Source organism: Hypanus sabinus, chromosome 5 (assembly GCF_030144855.1).
Source record: "Hypanus sabinus isolate sHypSab1 chromosome 5, sHypSab1.hap1, whole genome shotgun sequence".
NCBI lineage: Eukaryota > Metazoa > Chordata > Chondrichthyes > Myliobatiformes > Dasyatidae > Hypanus > Hypanus sabinus.
In genome coordinates this window covers 24,832,848-24,851,736 of record NC_082710.1, presented here as the reverse complement: position 1 = coordinate 24,851,736, position 18,889 = coordinate 24,832,848, and the positions used below count along the sequence as shown (strand labels likewise).

The window sequence follows — 18,889 nt, the reverse complement described above, 5'->3', positions numbered from 1 at the left end:
AGCAGAGCTCGGGTGCCAGCAAAGCTTGGGACCCGCCGCCTGCAGTGTTTCTGTTCCATTGACGGGAAGCGATCATGATTGGGGGAGAAAAAGTGGAAATAATAAAGCATTTGGAAAGAGGTGAAACATCATCGGTCATTGGAAAAGCGTTAGGCTATAGTCGGTCAACGATCGGAACAATTTTAAAGGATAAAGTGAGAATAACGGAGCATGTGAAAAGCCCTGCCCCGATGAAAGCTACAATTATTACTAAGCAACACAGTGGTTTAATTATTGGAATGCATACGTTTCTTAAGTGTTTTATATGCATAGAAAGGTAAAATATATACTATATACTAAGACAAACATTTGACTAACTGACGCTAAATAATATCAGATGTACTTGTTCCAACTTACATACAAATCTGACTTAAAGACGGACTCAGGAACGGAACTCGTTTGTGACCCAGGGACTGCCTGTAATGTATACAGCAGTAGTATCATGATAGTGAAGAGATTATTTAAAATGGTGGGTAGGATACTAGTCAAGCAGGAGACTTCAACACAAATGCTGTTGTCCATCTTGAAGGTTGTTAAAGTTGGTGAGTGGAGAGTAGTCACTATGCATCTAGCCTGTACCTTGTAGAAAACGTCACAGGTGAATCAGGTGTTTCTGATCTTGGGGTCGTGGTGCTTATGTGACTGTTTCCAGTTGATTTTCTAAGTGACCTTCTCGCACATAGAATGGTGAAGGTTGGGCACTATGTGATGGAATGCTTTTAACTGTTATGGATGGGTGGTTAGATTCCCTTATTAGAGATGGTCATTTCATATTGGTTTGTTGGCAAGGGATGTTTCTTGCCACTTCTCAGGTCCTGCAAGTAACAGTCTCATTATTGAGGAAGCTATGGATTGAAGTGAAAGTTTTGCAATAATTAGTAAACTTATTCACTCTACCTTTGTGATGGAAGGGAGGTCATTGTTGAGCTGAAAATGCACTTGTGACACTTGTCCCAGGAAATTCCTGCTACGGTATCCTGACGTTGGGTTGACCTCCAATAATTGCAACAAATTTCCTTTATGATAAGTGTTGTGTTCAAGAATGTGTTCAAATTCTTTTGTTTTCCATCTCTGCTTGTGTTTTTGTTAGAGTGCCTCATGTATTTATATGCCTCATGTTTTTAATATTAAAGTTGCCTTATTGAAATGATAAACTAATATTCTAACCCAGTAGCCTGAGAGCAGCTCAAACTTGTGATGCTATCATTTATTTGTATTTGGTGTAAATAAACATCATTGAGTTGTCCAGCACAGAAAAAGGCCCTTTGGCCCATACTTGTCCATTCTGTCCTAGATATTGTATAAGTTTAAGCCAGTCACATTTTCCTTTCAACGCTCGTCATACCTGTGTATATACAGTGGATTCCAGTTAATTGGAACACATCAGGACCAGTACATTTTGGCCCAATTAAGCAGCTGGCCCAATCATCCAAGGTTTCATGGAAATTGTTAAAAAGCTATAAAAAAGACAAACTACTGTTTAACTGAGTAACGAATTATGTATTTCAATGAAACGCTGAACAAGTTGGAACACTATCAATATTACTACAGTACTATAAAACAGTGTATCAGTTTGTAATAGTTACCGATCAAGGAATTCATTGAATGTATGCTGGCATTGTACTTGATTGGTAAACTATCTATTCCTAGCACCTTAAAGCATTGAGGTTTAACAACTTTCCCAATAACCAACGATTTCTTTTTTATCATTTCCTGACGTTTTGAACAACATAATTACGTGATTCATTGTTTTATTTGAACCTGATAGCGTTGCATATTTGTAGCAAAGGGAACCATCTGGCATGGCATGATTTTGAAGATAAAGTCCTATTTCATCGATGCTGTAGATATCATCTGAATAAGATTTTTGAAGCAAGTTTGGGAGATTTGTAGATTTCCATGTTTCTGCACTTACATTATCAACACTACCTTTCTCGCAGTGTGCTTTCTTGAATTTAGTGTGGTGCCTACATTTCCATCGAGACAACCAACCATCTGTTCCTTTTTGTTCCCACTTCCTCCAAACCGAGGATGTAGCCATGGGCACCTGCATCGGTCCCAGTTATGCCAGCCTTTTTGTTAGCTTTGTGGAACAGTCCATGTTCCAAGTCTATACAGGTATCCATCCCCCTCTTTTCCTTTGCTACATCAACAACTGCATTGGCACTGCATTGGCGCTGCCTCCTGCACGCATGCTGAGCTCATTGACTTCATTAACTTTGCTTCCAACTTTCACCCTGCCCTCAAATTTACCTGGTCCATTTCCGACACCTCCCTCCCCTTTCTTGATCTTTCTGTTTCCATCTCTGGAGATGGCTTATTTACTGACATATACTATAAGCTTACAGACTCTCACAGCTACCTGAATTATTCCTCTTCCCACCCTGTGTCTTGCAAAATTGCTATCCCCTTCTCCCAATTCCTTCATCTCCGCTGCGTCTGCTCTCAAGATGCGGCTTTTCATTCCAGAACGAAGGAGATGGTTTCCTTTTTTAAACAAAGGGGCTTCCCTTCTTCCACCATCAACTCTGCTCTCAAACACATCTCTCCCATTTTCTGCACATCTGCCCTCACCCCATCCGCCAGCCACCCCTCTCGGGATAGGGTTCCCCTTGTCCTCACCTACCACCCCACTGGCCTCCAGGTCCAACGTATAATTCTCCGTAACTTCCGCCAACTCCCAACGGGATCCCACTACCAAGCACATCTTTCCCTCCCCCCCCCCCCCCCCCGCTTTCCGCAGGGATTGCTCCCTACGCGACTTCCTTGTCCACTCGTCCCCCCCCCCCCCCCCATCCCTTCTCACTGATCTCCCTCCTGGCCCTTATCCTTGTAAGCGGAACAAGTGCTACTCCTGCCCTTACACTTCCTCCCTCACCACCATTCAGGGTCCCAGACAGTCCCCCAGGTGAGGCGACACTTCACCTGTGAGTTGGCTGGTGTGGTCTTTTATATATTGGTGAGACCCGACGCAGACTGGGAGACCGTTTTGCTGAACACCTACGTTCGGTCCGCCAGAGAAAGCAGGATCTCCCAGTGGTCACACATTTTAATTTCACGTCCCATTCCCATTCTGATATGTCTATCTATGGCCTCCTCTACTGTCAAGATGAAGCCACACTCGGGTTGGAGGAACAACACCTTATATACCGGCTGGGTAGCCTCCAACCTGATGGCATGAACATTGACTTTTCTAACTTCAGTTAATACCCTTCCTCCTCTTCTTACCCCATCCCTGACATATGTAGTTGTTTGTTTTTTTCTCTCTCTCTCTCTCTGCCCATCACTCTGCCTGTTCTCCATCTCCCTCTGGAGCTTCCCCCCCCCCTTTCTTTCTCCCGAGGCCTCCCGTCCCATGATCCTTTCCCTTCTCCAGCTCTGTATCACTTTCGCCAATCAGCTTTCCAGCTCTTAGCTTCATCCCACCCCCTCTGGTCTTCTCCTATCATTTTGCATTTCCCCCTCCCCCCCACTACTTTCACAACTCTTAGTATCTTTCTCTTCAGTTAGTCCTGACGAAGGGTCTCGGCCTGAAACATCAACAGTGCTTCTCCTTATAGGTGCTGCCTGGCCTGCTGTGTTCCACCAGCATTTTGTGTGTGTTATCTGTTCCTTTAAAATCTTTATGAACCAGCTTTTTAGCTAGCTCTTCTGACTTGTTTTTTTTAAACACTGGTCCACTAACACACACACTTCGTCCAGTTGCAGTAGAAAACCATTGATTGAGGATTGATTGAGAAAACCTCTTGAACATCTGGATCCTTACCTTCATGCTTATGTTACTGGAATGTTCCCTGTTGTCCCTTGTGTAATGCCCATTCTTCTGGTGGTTTATCTTGCAGATGTATCAAGCATGTAATTGAAGATTTCGGCACTCCAGTTATCTCTGCTAGCTGACGATGAGTGATGTTAGTTAGGCGGATAGATTTTAATTTGATTGAGTAGGCTAATCTTTTTGGCTGGAGTTAAATTTTTTTCTTGGCAGGGATCTCAAATTTTTTTAATCAAAAATAAAAAACAATTATCAAAAATCACTGCTTTTTGAATCAGCATTTGTTGGTCCAAATAGATAACATAACTGCTGTTCACTCTAAGCATGGTTTAGTGTCTAAGGTCTACACAAGTTCAAATGACTGACTGTCTCCTTTCCCAATTAAGCAGCATTGCGTCCTACATAAACAAGGGAATCCTGGCTATTTCCTCTATTTTTGTTATTTAAGAGTTATCCCAAATAAGCAGCTGTCCCCATAACTGATGGCCCAATTAACCGGAGTCAGCTGTACTCCTCAAATGTATTCAATGTACCTACTTCAGCTGGTTCCATATATCTACTCCCTACTCTGGGTTTCAAAGGTACATTTAATGTCAGAGAAATGTATACAATATACATCCTGAAATGCTTTTTCTTCACAACCATCCATGAAAAACAGAAGATTGCCCTCAAAGAATGAATGACAGTTAAGTGTTAGAACTCCAAAGTCCCCCTCAGCTCCCCTCCCTCCCACGCATTAAGTGGCAGCAAACAATGATACCCCTCTCCCCACCTGCAAAAGAAAGCATTTGCATCCGCCACCAAACGCTCAAGCGTGAGCAAAGCAACAGCAAAGACACAGACTTGCAGTTACCCCAAAGACTGCTCTTTCACCCGGTATTCAGCATACCCACAGGCTCTCACTCCCTAATAAGGGAGAAAGAGGTGTCTCCGTTTCACAGCGAGAGGGGAGATGTACCAAAAAACTTGCTGGTTTACAATGTTAAAAGTCTGTTGCATTGCTTTTTTCGAGCCCGGTGCCCAAAGATTTATGGTCTCTGGGCCTTAGATTTTCCATCTCCCATGACACACCAATCTGCTGCCCGGACACCAACCTCTGATCCCTCCATGTCTCCAAAGCCATGAAATCTTGAACCTCCAAAGGCAAGCGAAACTCTTGGGCTGCGCCTTTGGCGTGCCGATTAACAGCCAATCATGAAACCCCGAGAGCAGGTCCCATTCCCACAAGAACCGTAGTCAGCGTGTAACTCCAGGTTAGGGTCTTCAAAAGAACCCTGTGTAAGTTGCTTTTCAGGTTCTTACTAAATCTTTCACTTCTAATCTTATTCCCCATCCTTAAGAATGATTACTCACCTTGTCTATACTCTGCAAGATCTTATGTACCTCTATCAGAATAAAGACCCTTAAGTTCAACAATCTGAAGAATTGCATGGAAGTTGAAGTTTATTTTTAACAGGACAAGTTGGTTCCATGTTACGTAAATTTAAAGTAACAATGTAACTTTAAATTGAACATTTTGAAGTTGGTTTTAAAGGTGTTAATAATAGAATCTGTAAAATTGTCTTGCAAAATACAGAAAAAAGCTGGAAAAAGGCTATATACTCTTAGAGATGCTGTCAGTGGCTGTGCAGGATGTTTATACAGAATGGCATTAGATGGCACCGTGGGGGTGGTTTCTTTACAGTATGATGGAAAAGCAAATCATTTAACTGACTGATGAACTTTTTCTTCAGTTTGCTCTAACTGGTAAAAATAATATTTGTTTGAGATCAAGGAAAATAGTTTTAAGTTTCATTGAACATTACAGGACTCTTAGTACAGTTTTTAGTAATGTTTGCTATGATATACCCAAAAATGTCAGATGTGTTGAAATACTTTAATATAAATGTGTGCAGTTTGTAGTTGTACAGAGAGGATACATAATTATTTATGGTCAATAGAGATGATAAAATCAGAAACCTGCATTCTTAATATGCAACATATTACGGAACATTCTGCATAATGAGTCGTCATTTTTATCTTTGAGCAACATAACTGCATTGATATTTATTAGATTTCTACTGTTCTTTGCAACATCCGATCCAGAGTCATGCTGGCTAAGCACAACTCCAATGTAATAATTTTAGTTTGGTGATAACACTGCTATTGTTGGTGGAATCAAAGCTGGTGATGAATCAGCTTATAGGAAGGAGATTGAAAATCTGACTCGGTGTCACTTAATGTCAGCAAGACCAAGGAGCTAAATATTGACTTTAGTCGGTGGAAACCAGAGGTCCATGAGCCAGTCCTTATCAGGGAAGTAAAGATGGAGAAGGTCAGCAACTTTAAATTACTTGGTGTTAACATTTCAGAGGAACTGCCCTGGGCGCAGCTCGTAAGTGCAATTACAAAGAAAACACAGCAGCATCTCCACTTCCTTAGAAGTTTCCAAAACTTCAGCATGCCATTTAATACTTCGACAAACTTTCGTAGATGTGTGGTGAAGAATATATTCACTGTTTGCATCACAGCCTGGTATGGAAACACCAATGCCCTTGAACAGAAAATCCTATAAAAAGTAGTGGATGCGGCACTGCCAGTGCCCATTACAAGTAAAGCCCTCCCACATCAGTGAGCACATGTACATGGAATGCTTTTGCAGGAATTCAGCATCTATCAGAAAGGACCCCTGCCATCCAGATTGTACTCTCTTCTCGGTGCTGCCATCAAGAAGAAGATACAGGAGTCTCAGGACTCTCACTGCCAGGTTCATGAACAGTTACTACCTCTCAACCTTCAGGCTCTTGAACCATTGGGGAGAAAGTCATTCAACTTCACTTGCCTCATCATTGAACTATTTCCCAACTTATGGATTAACTTTCATGTAGCATCATGTTCTCGATATTTATTACTTATTTATGTATTAGTTCTCTCGTTTGTATTTGAACAGTTTATCTTGGATTTACTGAGTATGCTTGTAATAAAAAAAAATAAATTTCACAGTTGTATATGGTGGCATATATGCACTTTGATAATAAATTCACTTTGAACTTGAATGCAAAGGTAATTCCCTCAGAGTTCATAGTTCTATGGGTTTCACTGTATGTTTCAATGTACTCTGAACCTCCTTTTGCAATAAAATCTATCATATTAACCCTCCCTTCAACCTTACCCTTGGCAAATTCAATGTGCTCATAGGTTTGTCATGAAGATTAAAACTACTTGTTTACCATACTTAGAAATAAACACTAGATTTTGTATTTATTATTAAATCAACAGGCCAGGCACCACTGATGGAAATGAATAAGCAGTCAACATTTCAGGCCGAGACGTAGCTGTTTTCTTCTTCCCTTGGCTGTGGTGCTAAATTACCCTAATGCTCCTCACTACCCTAACTTGGAACCTTTATCTAAAGCAGCCTTTCTGGACCTTTTTTGCCCTGGAGGAACCTTTGAAATAATTTTCAGCTCTCGGGGAGCCCTGTGTAAAATTATATCTACAGTTCACAATCTGTTAGTGTGATTAGCAGGTTGGAGATACAATAGTACAAAAATAACTGTCAATGCTCTTTTGAGTAGTGAATAAATTTTTAGCCAATCTCTCTTTTAAAAAAAAAATCAGGTAGTTAAGCTTAGCTTACCTTGCCTTCCTTGTAACTAATCTCCTTTCCCTTTCATAAATTTTACCAACTCATAAGGCAAATATAATAAATTTCTGTTAAATAACCGGCATAAGCCAAAATGGGATTTAGTTTTTCTAAAGGCAGTAGATTTAATTTAAATAAAGGTTGTAAATTGATTTTAATTAATGCTATTTACAAGATGAAAATTTATTGACAATGCTGATTGGTAAAGTGGTAAAGACACAATTTTATAAAATATAAAAAAGAACAGCATAGTAAATAACTAAATGAGAAAACTGTGTAGCCTCCGTGCCCCCAGTTGACCCACATTCACCTAGGATAAACTGCTGTTGCCCCGCCAGTAGTGCAGTACTTAAGTGTAAATATGGTGTAATGCCCCTTCCCAGTACAAGCTCACAATACAAATACCAGACAATACCTAAAAGTGAGTAAATAATTGCAACTTTATAGTGATTTCTTAGTGATGGGTTAGTAGAAACAGATAACCTAAAGGTACCAAAGTAATAATCAGTTTGTGCACATATTTTAATACATTGGAGCTGTTACGTATTCAGGCAACAATAAATATATGAGTTTTGCAAGGGTTCTTATAACAAACAGCACATTTATTAAACACGGAAAACAAACCCCCCCCCCCCCCACAAGTAAACAAACACTAACGTAACCGGAAATCAGCTGCTGTGCGGCAGCTTAAACAGTTCTTAAAGTGATGCAGCTCAAACAGTTCTTAAAGCGATGTTGCAAAAACAGTTCTTAAAGCGATGTTGCAAAAACAGTTCTTTAAAGTAGTATTGCCAAAAGTTCAAAAATGCTCACAGTCCATTTAAAAGGAGAGACTTTATAGGACGATTTAAATTCTCTTTCACGTCGTTTTGCTTCGATCCCCCAACGTCGAACTTTTCCCACAAAGAATTTACGAAACGAAACGGCTTAAAGGCACTGACCTTTCCTTTATCACACTGTCCTCAATCTTCTGCTATCCCTCAGAGATTAACAAAGAGAACAGTCAACGAATTTCTTTCGACTAAGGATTAAACAAGGTCAAACCTCGATCTTTAACTCCCGAACTCCGATTTTCACTCTCCACTGATTCTCAAACTAGCAGTATTGTAAAGAACCTGCTGGCAATGACCTTTTAAACTTTAGGCATTAGATAAAACTTCATCTTTCAACTAAACTGTGTCATCACATTAAATCACGCAGTGGCATGAAGTCAACTTGGCAAATCCAGCCACGAACTGCCCCTCCTTACAGGGTGGGGTCTTTCTTTTATACCTGTAAAAAAAAAACAAACAAACCTGTCACATGATCTGTACTGGCGGGAAAATGTCGTCACTCCACCATCACAAGACCATTACCTCGAGTCCAGTATAGCTTCAACCTCAGTCACGTGACAAGGGTCCCGCTGTCACGTGTCACGAGTACGTAACAGAGCTCACGCCTCCAGTTCCTTCCACAACGGCCTTCGGCCACCGTCCGAACAGCCGACGTCCAGCATCCATTGCTCTGGAACCGCTGCCTGCTCCTCACACGTCCGTCCTCCTTGCTCCCCTCCTAAAAAAAGGACAGTAAATTCCCGCTCAGCTTACACAGACAAAATATCTACATTCTCCATTGGTTATTTTTCCCCTTAACAATAGCCATAACTCAAATATACCAGACACAGAATCCCATTATAGCATATCAGAGAAGCCATTTCATTATAACAATACAGAGAAGCTATTTTATTAGCCTGAACAGTTAACACCACGGTTACTGGTACTAAGAACCCTAGAACTGCAAGAAATATGAACACTTCACAATAAAATTCACTTCAGACCTATTCAATCCACCTTTTGCAATGTTGCAACAATAGCAAAGTGGCAGGCCAGCAGCTGAATCACAGCGCATAAAAATACCACCTTTAGAATGAAAATTTCCCACCAATTTTCTACTACACTGGTAGTTTGTTCGCTCCCATAAGCCAGTCGGCAGCACATAAGGGCAAGTTGGAGATAATTTGGGAGGGAGAAGCTGATGTCACAGTCCATTCAATGCTCAGAAAACACACTTCACACTCCTCATCAGCCTATTGTTCTCCCCTCTGTGCAATACAGCACTTACCTATTATCAGCCTGCCGTCCTCCTCTCTGTACAATACAGCACCCACCAATTATCAATGGCCTCCCCTATCTCGCCTCAAAAATTAAGAATAAACTCAAGCAAATAAACAGTGCTACTGTGCACTGCCATACTGGGCTGAGAGACCTCTAACGAGCTTGCCAGCAGGGCTGCTTGGTCACTGCCCACCACTGCAAGCACTAGCATCAGGCGTTGTGCAAAGTTCAAAAATGATGTTTATTTTTAAAAAATAACAGAACAACTCGCAACCCCAGTTGAGAAACCCTGATCTAAAGGATCACTTTAGTGGTAGCTTTCCTGTTTTTGCAAGTTATGGCACAAGCCCTGCAAGAGTCTACCTATGTCTGCCTTCTGTGTCTGATTATAACACTTGCATCTCTTTCAATGTTTATTGAATGTCTATCTCACAACCATTATTCTCAATACTTCAAGTCTCCAAATTGCTAGATTTTTTTGTCTAATATTTGTTGGATGTTTGTGTTTATTTTGTCCAGTGCAGAGAAAATTCAAAAATCAGAGGTTTAGATGCAAATTGGAGATGCAGAGATACTTGGGAGACGTTGTGCAGAATTCCCTAAAAGTTAACTTGCAAATTGAGTTGATGATAGAAACGCAAATGCAATATTGATATTCCTTTTGAGCGGATGAGAATATATAAAAGCAAAAGTGTAATGCTGAGGTTTTATAAGTCACTTGTCAGTCTGCAGTTGGGAGCTTTGGACACCTTAACTAAGAAAATAAGTGCTGACATTGGAAGGAGCATAGAGGAGGTTTGCAAGAATGATTCCAGGAATGAAAGGGTTAATGTATGAGGAGCATTTGTTGGCTCTTGGCCTGTACCTGATAAAGTTTAGAAGAATGAGGGGGGTGGGGAGTCTCATTGAAACCTATGGAATATTGAAAAGTCTAGAAAGAGGGAATGCTTCCCCTTAGTGGGAGAGTTTAGGACTAGAGGGCACAGCCTTAGAATAGAGAAATGTTTATTTAGAACAGAGATGAGGAGGAATTTCTTTAGCCCAAGGGTGTTGAATCTGGAATTCATTGCCACAGATGTCTCTGGAGGCCAAATCATTGGATATATTTAAAGCGGAGGTTGATAGGTTCTTGATTAATCATGATATTAAAAGTAAGGGGGAGAAGGCAGGAGAATGGGGTTGAGGGGGGATAATAAATTTGCCATGATTGAATGGCAGAGCAAACTCAATGTGCCGAATGGCCTAATTTTGCTTCTAATGGTCTTATGGACAAGAAATGCCTGTCAACTAGATGGGAAGGCCAAAACCATTGTGTTCAGTCCCTACCACAAGCTGTAAAATCTAGCTCTTTCCCAGGATTAAACAGACTTTTGACAATCTAGTTAAATTCACAAATTGCCATTCCATCATTGCTCTGATGGCTCTGGATAATCATAGTTCATATTTCATCAATGTTAAGCAAAGATGGTCACTGATCCAGAAATTGAAATTAGCAGGAATTTGAAGCTCTTGTATTTCGTCCATTACAACTTCCTGTATTCTCATAGGAAATGTATTAACTCAGTATGGGGCCAGGTAGGTTTGTTACAGGATGCATGCAGACTATATCATGAGTTCAGCTATATGCACAATAGAAACTTCTTTTTGTTAAAAGTGTCTATATTTCATTGAAGTTTAACTACTGTTCTTTAGTAGTAAGTTCTGAAAAAGATATTATTTTAAATGTTCAGACTCTGTTAATTTGACATTATTTTGATTTTTTTTCAGAATCTAATTTGCGCCGCTGTGGTTTCAGGGGTTCATCACATCTGGGAATCCCATATAATCAATCAAAGGTTAGTGGAAACTGGAGAGCATCTGAAATAGAATCCAGTGCTTTATTCAATTGTGACGAAACTGAAGGTCGAAATTGAAGCCTCGGGTTATCTTCCTTTATTGGAACTATTACCAATTTTGAGTTACATCACTGTACCTTGGGACATGATTCTCATTTTTTGATCTGTTTATAGTCATAACCATATACACAGCTATACTTCTTAGTAAACCATTTAATATTAGTGAAATTTTGAAACATTTTCTTAGATATCACTGGGTGGCTGGAAGAATTTAATGCCACTTTTTATATCTTGAAAATGTTAAAATTAAGATAAAGCACTAGATCCTTTTTGTTTAAGACTTAAAATGTTCATATTATCATAGACTGTTTATGAAAAGGGATTAATGTAGAGACTTCTAACCAAAATGACCATTGAATTTCCTGTATCTCAACTGAAGCTGGATAAATCAGCATGAAACATCTTCAGTAATTCTTCTATAATTTTTATTTTAAAGAGCAATGATTTTGGACATGCAGAAATTAATTTCCAACATTGATTTTTAATGTGCAGGATTCTATTATTCTTCCAATCTGATTACTTCCTGATCCTCACATCACAGACAAAATAAGATCATTGATATGTGTGTTCTGATGAAGGGTCTCAGCCCAAAGCATTGTCTATTTATTCCTCTCCATAGATATTGCTTGCCCTGCTGAGTTCCTCCATCATTTTGTGTGTGTTGCTCATTGATTTATTTAATCTATTCTTAATCTGAGTGAAATGTTTATATTTACATTATTTTTCCTAATGCATGATTATTGACGTATTTTAGAGTCATGGTACGAACCATTTGTATGACAGTGGTCACATAGCAATGACATACACTGGCCTAGCTAGCCTGGTGATTCTTGGAGATGATCTGAAACGGGTAAATAAGGAAGCATGTTTAGCAGGACTTGGAGCGCTACAACTTGAAGATGGCAGGTATGGTAAAATCATTACTACCCTAGCATAAATTATGTTAATACCTCACAGCACTACATTTACATAGTAGTGATATATTAAATTGGATTGCTATAATCTGGTATGTTTTTGACTTGATCAGAAGAGCCTGAGCTTTGCTGTCTTGATTCCTGTGAGAAAAAATCCATCTCTTTTTATAACAATGAAGTGCTAATGTTCTATTTAGCATTTGGGATTTTGCAAAACTCGAAGCACGTATACATAGCTAGGGTGCTGAAGAATTTTGCACTGTACCATAGTAATTTCATATATTGCACTGCATTGCTACTGCAATAAAAGAACAAGTTTTGTGATATATGTGAGTGATGATAAAACTGATTCTTATATGGGTCTCTATTGTGGGCTGGGAGTGGAGAGAGAGGAGGGAGCGGGAAGCACCAGAAGACCATTCTGTAATGATCAGTAATCCAATTGTTTGGAATCAAATGGCCTTGCCTGGTTTCTCAGGGTTGTGTGTGTGTCTGTACCCCTGCCAACCCTGCTCCTGTCACTCCTTTGCCACCTGTCCCACATCTCTTTTGTGGTGCTCCACCCTTGCCATTCCCAACATCCTTTGCTCCTGCCAGATTTACAAACTCGCTCTCTGCTCCACATTGGCAAATACAGGATTATGTACAAGCAGGCACCCCAGCTATATATTTGGGCCTAAGACTTCAGCATGTCATTTTCTTTCAATACCTAAACATCAGAAGTTCCAGGCTTTCCTCTTAAATTTTGACTTAGACCTGTGGAGCAGTCTTTCAAAAATATGACTTTCTTTAAGCCTGCATAGTTATAACTATACTCGTACCCATTATTATTAACTAGACTTCATGGCTTTCCATACAAGTAGTGATTATTGAATGCTAATTGGAGGAAATAGTTTTCTTTACCACACAAGACCCTACAAAAGAAAACCTTCTTGCATGGAAGCAAATAGGTGTACCTAAATAGAACTAGTTGTTTTTTGCTTCAGTCATCAGCTATTTTTGTTGAGATAGGATTAATGAATTAGCACTGATATGGTGGATAGGAAGCCTTCCCCATCATTGAGCACATCATAGATTGTTTTTGCAGGAAAGCCGCATCCATCACCAGGAACCCCCGCTACCCAGCTCATGCTCTGTTTTCACTGCTGCCATCAGGAAGAAGGTACAGGAGCCTCAGGACTTGTATCACGAGGTTCAGGAGCAGTTTTTACCCTCAACCATCAGGCTCTTGAACCAAAGAGCCTTCACTTATTTTCACTTGCCCTATCATTGAAATGTTCCAACAACTTATGGACTTACTTTCGGGGACTCTTCATCTCATTTCTTGATATTTATTGTTTGTTTATTTGTTATTATTTCTTATTTTGTTTTGTATTTGCACACTTTGTTATTTTTTGCACACTGGTTGTACTGGTGTGGTCTTTCATTAATTCTATTATGCTTATTGGATTTATTGAATATGCTCGCAAGAAAATGAATCTCAGGGTTGTATATGGTGACATATATGTACTTTGATAATAAATTTACTTTGAAGGAATTAGCACTGGTATGGAGAAAGGATTGTGTTACTTTCTTTCAAATGTGAGCTTGATAATTTTGCTCATTCACCCCCTGGGAGCAGAGCCACCAGCCTGCTGACTCGCCCTCAATGGTAAGATGACCTGATTCCACAAAACTTCTGTTTAGGATTATTCTGATGTTATAAAGTTATGTCAAAGTAGCAGATAAACTATCCCAACTACTCATTGATCAGTATACCTCTGATCATGTTTGGTGTGCTAAATCATTTTGGTCTGCAAGCTTCCTTGAACTCAGTCGTAATGGTGCAAATAACTTAGCCTGATAAATGGTTTCAGCCTTAAACATTGACTCTTTATTCCTCTTCATAGATGCTGCTTGACCTCTGAGTTCCTCTGGCATTTGGTTTGATGCATAACCCAATTGTCTTACATATTTGGCTAATGCAGGCAAGAACATCTCATGATCATTTCTCTTGGCAAACCCAGTCTCTAGCAGTCAGTTCCCTGCTGTGGGCCAGCAGAAGCAATATGTTTGCATAACTATGCTTTTAATTTCAGATTGATTACTGCTTGCAGTTTACAACTTACGTTGAGAATTGAAGACTGATTCTCACTTGAATTAATATTTGCTACATTCACATGATTCCATAACTCTAAAATAATCTGTAACAGCTTCAGTGGACCAAGTCCATTACTTTTCTCCTTTGCCTGATGGTTCCTGATTCTCATGCTGTTTTTTTTTCTCTTGCCACATTCCCTGCATGCCTCTGCTGTTTCTATGTTGTCTCATTGCCAGAGTGGAGCTGGGAGCACAGTCAGTTGGCTATTAGCAAGTGGAGAGGCAGCTGACACTGATGGTCGGGCCAAAAAAAAATAGTGGTGCAGACCTAAATATGTAGAATCTGCAACATCAGTTTGATTAGCACCTTGCAATCCAGCTATCATGACATTCATTTTGCCTCTTAAAATTTTAATATATTTACAAATACACAATTCATGTTAAAATGGATTGGCTTGAAATCTTCATTTTTTTAATGTAAAATATATTTTGCTATTTAACCAGATTGGACAAAATAGTTGTATTGTAAATGGAAACTTGTTCTGATCACATTGAATTTAAGATCTTTCATCAGATACATTTGAAAAATGGACAAACTCTATTTTCAGACTTCCAAACTTTATGATATATTTCATGCTAAATTCAAAAGAACGTTTTGGTCACTTCCAAATAGTTGCAATTGCATCTTTTCCCTCTGTCTGTTCTGCAGCTTTTATGCCGTGCCAGAAGGAAGTGAAAATGACATGAGGTTTGTCTACTGTGCCTCTTGTATCTGCTATATGCTTAATGATTGGTCAGGAATGAACACACAGAAAGCCATAGAATACATCAGGAAGAGCATGGTGAGTAAAGTAAATTTAGATTTGTATTGTGATTAGACATTGAAGTAGCTGAATTTCAGATTTTGGTTGCAGGATAACTGCAACTGATGAAAATCTGGAATCAAATACTGAGAATAATCAGCACGTTCATTCCTATTAAAATTAAATAGGATGTGTTGATGTTGCTCATTTGTAAGGAAAATTTGTTAATTAAATAGTAACATTTATCTCCACAGATGAATACTGGTATGAATATTTTAGCATTTAATTAATCAAGTTTGTTTTGCACTGGCATGTTTCATATTTTTAGTTAACTCAAGCAGCTTACTTTCATGTAGACCTGTATTTCGGTGGGAAGCCATTTATTTCTAATGTTATAAAATCCCATAACTGGATCACTTAGCAGCAAAGATAGAGAGGTCCGTTGAAGTCTGATGGCAATATTTTTAAAAGTCTTTATTTATGAAAGGGGCACAAACTTAAGATTAATACAAACACTCAAATATACGTAGTCACTACTTAATCAAAAAGCGCGGGTCCAATTAATAACCATCAATAAGAAACAGCTCGATCGTTTGTCTAGGGGATAATATAGTGTCCGATGGAAATATAAAAGTCACTCAAATTCCGGCAGGCTTCTGGCTTTCAGGGAGGGGGGGCCGCTGAGTTTTCACTTGTTGGAGAGAGAGAGAGAGAGAGAGATTGGTGAGAAAAGAAAAACTTGCCCGGGTCTTTATGAAGCAAATCTGTTGAATCAGGGGAGCGGGCTTCCCCGTTGTTAGCTAAAAGCAGTTTTCTGTGATTCCAGCCACAGATTTCAGGCCCGGAATCTAACGCACGTGGCTTCCTTCCAAAATGGCTTCCCACTACGACGGGATCGCTAGCCTATCTCCTGGTGCATCTGAAGGGGTTGTCCCCCCCAGACCCTCCTTTATACTTCCTCACGGGGTCTCAGGTGTCAATCAGGTTGGGATGATGCAATCTCTCTCTCAGCCAGCCCACTTTGCCCGAGGGCTTTACAAGTGGTCTTCATGAGACAATAGTCAATGTCGCCTTATTTTGCATCCTGGTGGAACGCGGTATTCGGCACGTCTCTCTCTCTCCCACTTCCTGGGTCTACTAACCTCCCCCCCTCAACTAGTGCTCTTGCAATTCTCACAAAGGAGGGGACTGCGGACATAACACTAAGAAAGCATTTTTCGGTAAAAATGAAGACAAAAGTAAATAATATAAAACAGTTCTGTTACATAAGTAGAAGGAACAGGATTTGGATACATAGACTTCAAGCTTAGTTCTCCATTCGACAAATTGGTTCCACTTCTGCGTGAGATTTTGTGATTTTTGAATTCCAGAAACTTATGTGAAGCATAATTGATTCCCTGATGAGTCAGCATTTAAGTCTCTGGTAGAAAAATTCCAAATCACATCTTCTGAGAGAAATTACTCTTCACTTCAATCATAAATGAGCAATCTCTTATGCTGATGCTGTGCCTCTTGGTTCTAGATTCAACCATCCAGGAAAGTATCATTATAGCAGCTACCCTGTCATGTCCCCCTCACAGTCTTGTATTTAATAAAATAATTTGTTGATTGTTTTCTAGATTTGTGTGGAGGTTCAATTTTTCATTTTAACCTTGCCTCTTCATTATAGTAACAGAACTAGTCAGGCTTCTCTTTGCCACCTCCAAGATGTGTTTTTTTTAATTATTTATTCACCTTTTGGGATATATTGGCTGGCATATTTTGTCCATCCCTAATTGCCGAGTTGAAGGTGGCTGCTGCTATGAACCCTTGCATTCCTCTGGTGTTGAGTAGGAAATTCCACATTTAGATCCAGTAATCGAGAAAGAATAACAGTATTATTATTACTACTTTATTGTCGCCAGTCAATTGATACTAGAGCGTACAATCTTCACAGTGATATTTGATTCTGTGCTTCGCGCTCCCTGGTATACAAATCAATAGCAAATATAATAAACATTTAAATTATAAATCATAAATTAAAAAAATAGAAAAGGGAAAGCAAGGTAGTGCAAAAATAAAACTGAGAGACAGCTCCAGATATTTGGAAGGTATGGCCCAGATCCGGGTCAGGATCCGTTCAGTAGTCTTATCAGTTGGAAAGAAGCTGTTCCCAAATCTGGTCGTACGAGTCTTCAAGCTCCTGAACCTTCTCCCGGAGGGAAGAGGGACAAAAAATGTGTTGGCTGGGTGGGCCATGTCCTTGATTATCCTGGCAGCAATGCGTGTGGTGTAAAGTGAGTCCAAGGACAGAAGATTGGAATGTGTGATGTGCTGGGCTGTGTTCATGATCTTCTGCAGCTTCTTCCAGTCTTGGACAGGACAACTTCCATACCAGGTTGTGATGCACCCTAGAAGAATGTTTTCTACAATGCATTTATAAAACTTAGTGAGGGTTTTAGAAGACAGGCCAAATTTCTTCAGCTTTCTCAGGAAGTAAAGGCACTGGTTGGCCTTCTTGGCAGTGGACTCTGCTTGGTTAGACCGAGTCAGATCATTTGTGATATTGATAACTTAAAGCTTTTGACCTGTTCCACCTGCATGCCACCAATATAGATGGGGTCATGCCGTCCGCTACTCCTTCTGAAGTCAACAACCAATTCCTTTGTCTTGCTGACATTGAGGGATAGGTTATTGTCTTCGCGCCATGCCACCAGGTTCTTAATTTCCTCTCCGTACTCAAACTCATCATTACCCAAGATACTTCCTACAATTGTGGTGTCATCAGCAAAGTTATATATTGAGTTCAATGGAAACTTGGCTACACAATCACGTGTACAGTGAGGAAAGCAGGGGGCTGAGTGCATAGCTTTGTGGGGCACCGGTGCTCAGAGTGATTGTAGAGGAGACCTTGGACCCTATTTTTACAGCCTGGGTCCTGTCTGTGAGGAAGTTGAAGATCCAGCTGCAGATCTGAGTTCTAAGACCCAGGTTCCAGAGCTTAGGAATCAGTTTATTTGGAATGATGGTATTAAAGGCAGAGCTGTAGTCAATGAAAAGGAGACTTACATTTGCGTCTTTATTCTCCAGGTGTTCCAAGGAAGAATGTAGTGCCAGAGAGATGGCATCTGCTGTTGACCTGTTGCTCCGATAGGCAAATTGCAAATCATCGAGGTTGACCGGTAGGCTATGGTTGATATGTGCCATAACCAATCGCTCAAAGCACTACATAGAAATTGATGTCAGAGCCACAGGTCGATAGTCATTCAACCAGTTGGTAGTGTCCTCAAGATGATCCTAGTGATAGTAGAGGTCAAGAGTTTGGGAAGTTGCATAACCAAGGTGAGGAACTGCAGCCACTGCAGATACTTTTATTGATGATATACACAGCAGCCACTGTGTATGCTGGTGACAGGGAATTAGTGTTTCATTTAAGGGAGTCTACTTTGAGGTTTGTTGGAGCTGCACTCATTGAAGTAAGTAAATGTTAAAAATTCCTGTAATTAATCACCAGCAGTTAAACAGTAGGTAGTTAATATAGAGCCTTAATTGTTCTTCAGTCAAAATAATTATTTATGACATAGGAGGAGGCCACTGGGTCTGTGCTGGCTCTCAGCAGGGCTATCCCATCTGTCCTCTTCTTTCTCTTCTCCTTACTTTCCATGTATTTTTTTTATTAGCTTAATGTAA

The 18,889-nt window shown here is 40.0% G+C and overlaps 1 protein-coding gene across 1 annotated transcript in view; it reads left to right on the top strand.

Moving 5' to 3' along the window:
• Nucleotides 1–18,889, top strand: part of pggt1b (protein geranylgeranyltransferase type I, beta subunit) — a 53,961-nt gene that overhangs the window by 11,038 nt on the left and 24,034 nt on the right. The window contains exons 3-5 of the mRNA XM_059969593.1: nt 11,297–11,364; nt 12,179–12,330; nt 15,127–15,259. Of these exons, the coding sequence (XP_059825576.1) occupies nt 11,297–11,364; nt 12,179–12,330; nt 15,127–15,259 (353 nt within the window). The remainder of the gene's footprint in view (nt 1–11,296; nt 11,365–12,178; nt 12,331–15,126; nt 15,260–18,889) is intronic.